We start from the raw sequence: 10,833 nt of genomic DNA, 5'->3' as shown, positions 1-10,833 counted from the left end.
GCAACATACAGTAACCACTTGCGGTCACATCAAACAAGGCTCATCGAATCAGAAATTAGTCAACATATTTTAAGTAGTTAGCCGTCAAATAATTGTAGCTACGTCAGAGAATCATGTTTCAAACTTGATTTAGGTTTGACTTTTGTAAAGCTGTTGTTATTATAACTACAGGACACTTTAATAAAACTGAACCAAGATCAGAGCTACTCAGTAAAGGGCATTATGGAGCAAGGCAGTGTCCTACAGTAGCTCTTTTCAGTAACTGTGTATGTACTGCCTTCTAGTGTTAAGCATGAGAGAGGTACAACCAATTTACTGTTTTGTATTGTAAAATCAGCACAGTCTTGATATTGCATTTGTTTAGTTATTTATTAAATTTTAGATTACACTAGGTCAAAAAGAAAAACAAAAAACACATACAAAATGATTCTTCTGACTGCAGAGGATTCTTTAAATGAATAGTTCACCTAAAAATGAAAATTCTCTCATCATTTACTCACCCTCATGCCATCCCAGATGTGTATGACTTTCTTTCTTCTGCTGAACACAAACAAAGAGTTTTAGAAGAATATTTAAGCTCTGTAGGTCCATACAATGCAAGTGAATGGTGACCAGAACTTTGAAGGTCCAAAAACACATAAAGGCAGCATAAAAGGAATCCATATGACTCCAGTGGTTCAATATATGTCTTCTGAAGTGATGCAATCACTTTGGGTGAGAAACAGATCAATATTTCAATAATTGTTTTTTTTGTTGTTTTTTTTACTATAAATCTCCACGTTTGCTTTCAGAATATGAAAGTAAAAGTGGTGATTTATAGTAAAGAAAGAAAAAAAAAGGACTTCAATATTGATCTGTTTCTCACCCACACCCAATATATCACTTATGAAGACAGATTCAACCACTGGAGTCTTATGAATTACTTTTATGCTGTCTTTATGTGATTTTTGGACCTTCAAAGTTCTGGTCACCATTAACTTGCATTGTATGGACCAACAGAGCTGAAATATTCTTCTAAAAATCTTTGTGTGTTCAGCAGAAGACAGAAAGTCATACACATCTAGGGTGGCACAAGGGTGAGTAAATGAATTTTCATTTTTTGTTGAACTAGTATTCAAATATTATTTTACATGACATAAAAGTGATTACATAAAGAAAAGAAATGCCATTGTAACAAGCCATGACACAGATAAATTGACTACAGTTACTTGTATACTTAATAAATGCTTATGGTTAACTCCAAACTGCATTTATACTTTATGACTAGAAGCCATCTGCTGCTTGTCTCTTAAGATTCGTATGCTTCCTGTTGCTGCTCCCAAGGAAGTGTTAGATGAATACAAACACTGTATCATTGCTGTCAGAGAACAACCTTAATGTCTTTTTTTTTTCATTCATTTTCTAAGCAAAAATCACCCTACTGTATTCTAAGGTCTTACCTAAGAGCAAAGAATGAACTCTAAACAACAAAGACATACAGTATCTACTTTTTAAATTTTGGAACTGCATAATACAACATATTTCTTTAAGAAAAGTCACTACTAATATTTTAGTAATTAATGTACGGCTCACTCACTTGTTGCATTGGTAAAGAAATCATCCTGCAAAAACAATGTAACGTCCCTTGAAATGGATAAAATGCATAGATAAAATATTCATCAGATCGGAGGATCTGTAGAGTCTTGATGAAATGGCTCTGAAAATAGAGCCTCTAATGTATTATACAGATGACGGAGGTGGGAATGACACAAGAGAATGTCCAGATGGAAATAGATATGCTAATATATCAAGAGCAAAGTCATGCAAAATGGACTGAACAGATGTTTTACACAGAGAGGTATGAAGTGCTTTTTTTTCCCTCCAAACAGAGGGAGGTAACAAAAGAAAGTTCTAGGACACACAAAACTGGAATGTTCCTGGAACATAACCAAATCAGTCAAACACTAAGTAACATAAATTGAACAGTCGAATGCATTCACATTTTACAATTACGGGTTTGATGCCAGGGGAATGCATGCCAGTGTTATCTTAGCACAAGGGAATGCATAATAGGTGAATTTTGCAACCACACAATTGTCTGCTAAAAATATATATATAAAAGAACAAACAAGAACTATTCAACACAGAATTCTTTTCCAGTCCTGACAAAGTTAAAGCTCTGTGCTGCTTAAATACAGTATATGGAGAAACATTGCCATATACTTTTTTTTTTTTTTTTGCCATTTAAAGATTGCATTCACAATTATTGTTGGATTCTAAGCTCTAAACGGCTACCTGAATGATGATCCTAGTATGAAAAATAAGCATCTACTCACAATTATCCTCTTTATATTATGCAGTCTCTTGGTGCGAGCCAAATAAGATGTATTTGCAAGAAATCCTGTGGGCTTACATACTTAATAGACACATTAAAAACTATTATAACTGTAAATAAAAACAAAATAAAATGGAATACAAAAAGGTTCTGCTTTGTACCACTGGTGAGTGTCTATGTCATAGTATGGAAGTTTATTGTAAGTATGTGAATGTTTTTTACAAAGACCGTGGCTTGCTTTTATTAAAGCTGTACAGTAGAAACTGAGCAGATAACCTGTCACCATAATATTGCTTTTTTATTTTACATTTGCTATTTAATGGCTTTATCAATTGTAAGAAATAATAGCTACGGGTAATAGCTTATGCGCTTCTGTTGGGATAATGTAGTGGTTGTGCTGGTGTTACTATTTAGTATTTTATAGTGACTAATAGTTGTACATAGCTGGACAATCTGGACTTAAGAGTAGTCAATCCTGCCATTGGATTCATAGCGAGCAAGATTTTTGCGAGGTAGACTACCAATTGCCTAGACTTGGTTGAGGAAATTGTTTGTAGAGGTAGAGGAAGGCTATTCCACTTCACACTACTACTAACAGAAGAAGAACTACAGAGGAAAACTGAGATAAACTTCCATCCTGAGTCTGCTGTGCATGTGTACATGTATCTGTGTGGGACTTCCTTGCAATGTTTATGGCTCTCCAACACCTGAAGCCTTATCCTTCAGAAGATTAAGACACAGATGACAACTCCAACTTCCTGTAGACAAAATACAGAGATATTAACGTTACTCCACTTAAGTGGGCTCATTATGTGAGTATGTATATACATGTATTTGTCTAAATGCATGGCTATTTGTGTATCGGTCTGTAGTGTAAATCAGTGTATTATTAAAGCATTAAATGAATTCCGCTTATGTGAACGCAATTACTTCCTAGTTTCCTTGTGGCGCTTGTCAGTCATTTGACAGAATGGGGTCTATTTCAGGGTACATGAACTTTCGGAAGAAACATATTGATTTCCTATGTTATCATGTAGTTTACTTTGTTGTTATTAGCTGCTGTGATGTGATCTTATTTACCCTCAGGTGGCTGTGTCATGGGAGGCTTGAGGCAGTACATGTGATATCCTCGATCACAGTCATCACAGAACAGAAGCTGATCCTACAAAGACAAAGCAAATCACCAAGCTGTTAGCGCATGCGCGCACACACACACACTTGGCTATATAAGAGGTGGTCAGTTGAAACGGTACAAAATTTAACACTTGCACATTGGTAGAATGGTGTGTCGATGATGTCATATGTACACACTCTTAAAGAGTGATGAGACATGTTCATCTACAAAGTATTTCCATATTCTCTTCAAACTCTGAAGAGCTCTATATGAGGAAAGAGATGATTATATATTCCTATATAAGGATTTCAAAACTCACATCGTTTTCTGAGGTTCCACACAGAGTGCAAGATTTACACTCAATACACTGCCACTGGTATGTGTGCACAGCCTCCATCATGTTGTCTGTGAACTGCAGGCATGAAGGGTGGCCTGGTGTGAGAGGAAAAAGAGAGCAGGATGAAAGAATAACAATCTGATGGAAAGAAGTGTAAATCAATTCAGTCATTAACAACTATTACATTTATTCCATGATAAATGTACTTCACTACATTTAGGTAATTTAGGTAACAATTTACATTAATATTTTATACATTAACATTAGCTAACATGGGGGCCTGGGTAGCTCAGCAAGTATTGACGCTGACTACCACTCCTGGAGTCACGAGTTCGAATCCAGGGCATGCCGAGTGACTCCAGTCAGGTCTCCTAAGCAACCAAATTGGCCCAGTTGCTAGGGAGGGTAGAGTCACATGGGGTAACCTCCTCATGGTCGCTATAATGTGTGGTTCTCGCTCTGGGTGGGGTGCATGGTGAGTTGTGCGTGGATGCTACGGAGAATAGCGTGGGCCTCCACAGCCGCTATGTATCCGCGGTAACGCGCTCAACAAGCCATGTGATAAGATGCGCGGACTGACGGTCTCAGATGCGGAGGCAACTGAGATTCGTCCTTCCCCACCCGGATTGAGGCGAGTCACTACGCCACCACGACGACTTAAGAGCACATTGGGATTTGGGCATTCCAAATTGGGGAGAAAAGGGGAGAAAAAAAAAATCCATTAGCTAACGCATTAGTCAAAACTAGTTAGAGAACAATAGTTTAACAGCATTTATAAAAGGAATGTTTCATGTTCAATACAAGTTAAGCTCAATTGACAGTATTTGTGGCTTAATGGCGATTACCACACAAAAAAATAAAATAATATATATATATTTTGACCTGTCCCTTGTTTATAAAAACAAAACAAAAAGATGCTTACAGTGGAAGTAAATGGGGCCAAGCCATAAACGTTAAAATACACACTGTTTCAAAAGAATAGCCACAAGATGCAAACATTATACATGTCAACATGATTTAGTATGATAAAATTGCTTACCAACCTTTTCAGCTTAAAGTCATATTCAAAATTGCAAATTTGTTGCCATGACAACACAATGCCGGTAAACCTGTAACTGATTTTATCATACTAAAATCATGTTAACATGTATAATGTTTACATCTTATGGCTAAGACAGACAGACATAATTAACGGAATAAAGACAGGAACATGAACAGAAACACACAAGTGATTATACACAATCTTTGTTGAATGAATAAGCTGCAGTTTTCCTAAACACCTCCACCTTCTGCTCTCTGCTCCAAACACAAAGAGGGTCATGTGAGCACAGGTTTGGAAAATGGCAGATGGTTCTGTAACCTCTCTTCTCTCTCTCTGTCTTTCTGTCTCTTAGGGAGGTGTCAGTTCCTCGACCTGCTCATTTCCTCAATGAGATTGTGAGAACAGCAGGCTCCTCGCGCTTGGATGCCCAGTAAAGCATGTGCAGTCCTCCCAGTTTGGAAAGCATCTGGGGCCTTGGCTTGAAGTCGGATGTTATGAGAAGCTCTTTCCCTACAGGGAGTTTCATAAGCATTGCTGCCTCTTTCTTCTTTTCGGGCACTGTCCCTGGTATTCACATGCAACATTATGTTGTGAATATTATTCCAGGATTTAGACATGCATCTTTTGTCTTGATACACATTCCAGGTGGCCTTTTATTTTCTTGCAAGTGCATGGAAACAGGACTGATTTAATATGTTTTTGTTCCATTTTATACTTAAAAATTCAGATGATGTGGAAGAATTCTTTAAAATTCACTCAATAATTTTTAGTTAATATTGTACTGGCCAATATGGTAGTAGTCTTGGGCATAAAGTTTACTAAGCAGCATGGATCTAGCAGCATGGATGCAGTATCACGCAAAAGCAACAGTTTAGATATACTGAAGCTACTATAGAAATGCTCTATTCAGTCATATTAATTTATTCTGTTAATGAAAGTGTCCAATAATAGGGGGGTTACCAAGATAAAGTGAATCGTATTCATTCTGCCCCCTGAGGTGACCCGCTACATGTGTGTATCATTTAGAGATATTTTTTAAGTGTAAAATTTTTAAGAGAAAAATGTGTGTACCTCTTACATACAATCACTTGTTATTTATGAGTTGTATTATGCTCCTAAAGATACAGTTAAGCAAACTATATAATTACATTTTTTTAGTGTTTCTTGTCTTCTTTCCTTGAAACAAACTTAACTCAAGAGTAATTCATAAAAAGTAAAATGTTTAATATTTTTTCAGTAACAAAGTCCAGTGAAAGACTTGCAGTCTGACATTTGGGGTAACAGGACCCTACCACAGCCTGGATGACATGTTCAATAAAGTATACGTGTTGTGTGTTTGTGTGGTTTGTGCCAGGTTTAGATGGCCATGGGTCTGCATGACACAGAAGCAGTTCCAAGCATCATCTCCAATCATGATGCACTTTGGCTTATTAAAACTTCAAATGTTAAACATTTTCAGAGCTTAGATATAGACATTGGAAGAAATAGCATTAGGAGCTGTTATAGAACATCACTTTTTAGCCTGCAACAATTTGTGGGCCTATATACTGTACATTATACAATATTTTAATAAATTATATTATTATTTTAAAAAAATGAACTCCCTGAAATAGAGACAAGATTGAAAGCATTAACAATGAACATTTTTCAATTTCAATTCAAAAGAGACAGATGAGTTCACCGTGACAGTAAATAGAAGAGCTTTTAAAGAGCAAATATACCTCATTTTGATAATACAAATGGATACAAGGAAATACCCCCATATTACCTGGGTGATGTCACTGTACAGTAAGTAATGTGTATTGTGCCTTTACTGCATGTATTCTGCTTTCTAGTTCACATTTACTGCATTTTCCTATTGAATTTAGGATGCTTTATGTGCTTGCAATCCAGTGTACTATTTGCAGTTTACACAGTGGAGTCAATACTCAAAGCTCTTATCATCCTTTCACTGACATGAACATTCCAGATGCGATTTTATGTGGAAAACAAAGTCTTCATTACCATCATAAGATCATCAGAATCATTGCACATTTGCAACAGTTGTGCCTGTCCTTAAAAATGACCTTCCTTTAAAGCTGAAGTGTTTAATTTTTTTCGATGTTAAAATGTTTTCTCTAATCCATGTTAATATGCAGAGACAACTATAAGTAAGGCATTCATAGGATGATTACCCGGAAAAGTGTCAACATTGGCTCTGTGGCGCTACCAAAACATTGCTCTGTTTGTTTGAGCATCCTGACAAGGGGTGTGTTTCCCGTGCAACTACCTAACTCACTGCTTATTCATCATAGTATGATGCATCGTTGGAGAAATTAACTAGCTGGTCACAAATGTTTCTCAAAACCGTAGTAACTATGTCGCACTTCCGTCAATCGAACCACGTTGGTTCAACAATATAAAGCTGTCGTTAATGACATTACACAGGGGGTGGAGTAATAATTTCTGCAGATATCAAATTATAACACCTCATTTACACATACTCCAGAAGATACTTGAGACAGATACGTTGTGCTGCAATCGGGGTTTCCCTTTAAATCAGACTTCGGAGTTCCCCCGACGCATTTGAGCACATACGCACATTTGCCTTCTTCAATCAGAATGCCACTTATGCATTAACATAGACACATAAGCTGGTTCTCTAAATGAAACTGTGTGTTAAAGCACTTTCTCTTCACAGCCTTAAATCCCTTAAACGGCTGAATCTGCGTTTACGTGACGTTTAAACACCACTTTCTGGCAAACCCTGAAATAAGCCGTTTTTCTGAAGTACAAGTAAACATTGTCAAAGTCTTGACAGAATGAAATATATATATGGATAAAAGATACAGAAGCCTCATCGATGTGAAATGATGTCCACACAGCAAACTAACAAGGAACTACACTTGTGTCTAACCACAGGTGGAGGGTCGGTTTCAGGAAATCACCAAATTATTGAACTATGTTGGTATCAATGGAACTTGAGACCATAGCTGGCTAATTATGCTTTTGGGAAACGCACCCCAGCCCGACACAACTTGACTGGCTCAACCAATGGAGTGAGTTTAGGCCAGGACTGTTTTGATCTGTTTTGTTGACCAATGGCAGGAGGAGAGTTCCAAAAACCATCCTTATTTTTGCTATTCTGTTTGGTGGAAAAGGTGGCACAGAGATGACACACTTCAGCTTTAAGGGCTTCCTGAATATGATCTGTAAATGGAAGTTACACAAAAAATAGTCCATTCTTACAATAAGTCACTCTTCTTTTCTTTTGGTTACCCAACACAACTAGGGAGAGGCCAAGTATCATGTATCCTCCAGCAAACTGATTTGATATTATTATAATTATTATTTAGAAGCTGTCCTGAGAATGGAGGAGAGATGGACATTTAAATGCCTATTGGCTCTTACCTCTCTGCAAACTGTCCTGCCTTTCCTCTGGATCCAATCAGGGCCTGGCCTTAGCCCATTCTCTGCCTCTCCATTGGACTCTGGGCCAAATCTCGTGATCCCTTTTCTTTGCAAATATAGTATTTATCCAGAGATAGGAGAAAAAACCCTCTTCACTTGCCGACCTACAGACACATGCTGAGTATTTCCTCCTTTTAAAATCTTGAGGTTAAGTTTGCAATTCTTTAATTTCTATTTCAAAAGTGAATTCCACATAGGTGGCATTCTATCTTACAGTACATGGTGATATGTTATCCATGTCCACACATTGGTAATGTCCCTGCAAATTTCCATAGCGGAAAACAGTCCGAAAGAAATGGCTCATCTGTCCAATAACTAGCACCTCTCTGTATACAGAAGTGTGATGCAATAAAAACAACATTCCTTAATTTAGAAAAGGTTGCAGCTTGTCTTTTGAAAGCAATTCCTGAAGTTAACGCTGTGTCTGAAGATGCGAATCCATTATGCATGTTGCAGCAAAACAACAGAAAGAAGAAAAATAAAAAAAACAGGCAGCAGACACATGCCAAAAGTTCCTCTGAAGCTTTTTTGTTTTTTCAGTTTCAGTGCTTGCGATTCTTTGTCTATCTGCACTGAGGTGAGCCTGTGCTGTCATCGGACAGAAGCCCGTCCAGGTCGTCCTCCTCAAAGCCATGAAAGGTGGATGCCTCGCTTTCGGATGTGTCGCCGAACATGTCCAGAACTCCACTCGTCCTCCTCTTCGCCCTGGTCCCGCCGACGCGATCAGCTGACATGCATGACGGACATATCAGCATCACAGTGGAAACACACACAAGTAACACTGCAGTCAGCTAGGACTCACACTCCTCTGAGCTTGGACAACTTGCAGTACTTGCAGATACTCAATGTTTAAATTAGGGGATTATGTCTTGCATGTCTTATGCATGTCCAATTGCCGGGATATGTGCATGTCAGTGAGTGTACATAAAAGCTGATACACTTTAATACTATTTTTTTCTGTTCATTTTTTGTGCATCATAAAATTAATCTATTACTGAAGCATACATAATTTGGTCTCTCCCTGTGCTTGCTATACCATTTAATTATGAGCAGTCAATGGATAACACAGCCAAGAAAGAAAAAAGAAAAAAGAATGGAAGCATGTGAGCAACATAAAATTGTCCATATGATTGAGATAGCTGGTAAGTGATAATGCCCTAAACAATTTAAGGGACAGTTCCCCCCCAAAAAATTTTTTGTCATCATTTCCTCACCCTCAAGTTGCTTCAAATCTGAATATTTCTTCTTCCATGGGGCACAAAAGGAGATGTTAGGCAGAATGTAAGGGACTGACAGGCTCAGTCCCCATTCACTTTGATTGCATCTTCTTTCCATACAATGAAATTGAATGGGGACTGAGGCTGTCAGTCCCTAACATTCTTGGGGTTATGCGGGTAAACGATGACAGAATTTTAATTTTGGGGTAAACTAACCCTTTACAGTAAGAACTTTAAAGCAAATTAAATGGATAGTTCACCCAAAATCTAAAGTTCTGTCATCATTTACTCATCCTTATGTTGTTCCAAACCATGTGACTTTCTTTCGTCTGTGTAACACAAAAGGAGATGTTAGGCGGAATGTTAGCCATTCACTTTTTATAGTAAAGCAAAAGGCTGCAATAAAAATGAATGGTGACTGAAGCTGTCAGTCCCTAACATTCTGCCTAACGTCTCTATTTGTGTTCCATGGAAGAAAGAAAATCATATTTGTTGGGAACAACAAGAGGGGTAAGTAAATGACAGAATTTCCATTTTTGGGTGAACTATCCTTTTAAGAGTTTAAGAAAAAATAAGATAAATATATGTTGGATAGTTGACCTTTCAAGGAAATTTGCCAGCAAAAGCACTAGAAATCACCAGTCAAATGTCTAGACATAAACACACTGTAAGGTTTGGGAGACACATCTACACCTACAAACACAATGCACATTATCACCTGAATGTGTGCATCAGACAAATGTGTTGTTTTTTCAACACCAAGTGGATTTGTTGGAAACAAATATGATCATAAATGCAGAGATATTAGAGCTTATATTCTCAAATTCACATCCGACTCCTTGATACTCTGCAAAACTTTTATTTTCCAAAGCTAATCATCGAAACTAGACGTTATGTTTGAAATCATCTAAGTATCTGTCCTGCAAAATGCCATGGCTCGATGTTTGCTTGCCTTGATAAGTTATAAAAGTAACCTTTAGATGTTTTCTGTCCCTATCATTAATGACTGATGTGCCAATGTGACATGTTAAAGGGATAGTGCACCCAAAAATTTAAATTCTCTCATCATTTACTCATGCCATCCCAGATGTATGTGACTTTCTTTCATCTGCTGAACACAAAGATTTTTAGAAGAATATATCCGCTCTGTAGGTATTTATGTCCTTTTTTACTATAAATTCATCTCCCTGCCCACTAGGTGGTGATATGCACAAAGAAGAAAAAGAATGTGAAAGTGAAAGTGGAGATTTATAGTGAAAAAGGTCTATAGTGATCTGTTTCTCACCCACACCTATCATATCGCTTCTGAGATTTCTTATGGATTACATTAATGCAGCCTTTATGTTCTCTTGGAGCTTC

The 10,833-nt window shown here is 37.4% G+C and overlaps 1 protein-coding gene across 4 annotated transcripts in view; it reads right to left on the bottom strand.

Annotated features, from left to right (window-relative positions):
* Positions 1-355: 355 nt before the first annotated feature.
* LOC127456740 (zinc finger protein DPF3) overlaps positions 356-10,833 on the bottom strand; it is a 56,344-nt gene continuing 45,866 nt past the window's right edge. For 2 of the 4 annotated variants that reach the window (XM_051725287.1, XM_051725286.1), the window contains 3 exons: positions 3,748-3,860; positions 3,395-3,476; positions 356-3,072 (listed from right to left, as the gene is read on the bottom strand). In XM_051725287.1, the coding sequence (XP_051581247.1) occupies positions 3,005-3,072; positions 3,395-3,476; positions 3,748-3,860 (263 nt within the window). In that variant the 3' untranslated portion in view covers positions 356-3,004. Of the gene's footprint in view, positions 3,073-3,394; positions 3,477-3,747; positions 3,861-5,075; positions 8,985-10,833 lie in introns of those variants that run through there. The other 2 variants (XR_007899877.1, XM_051725288.1) reach the window with 2 other exon arrangements.

Source organism: Myxocyprinus asiaticus, chromosome 19, assembly GCF_019703515.2.
Source record: "Myxocyprinus asiaticus isolate MX2 ecotype Aquarium Trade chromosome 19, UBuf_Myxa_2, whole genome shotgun sequence".
In the NCBI taxonomy this organism is placed as follows: Eukaryota; Metazoa; Chordata; class Actinopteri; order Cypriniformes; family Catostomidae; genus Myxocyprinus; species Myxocyprinus asiaticus.
This window is presented reverse-complemented; position numbering and strand designations above follow the sequence as displayed.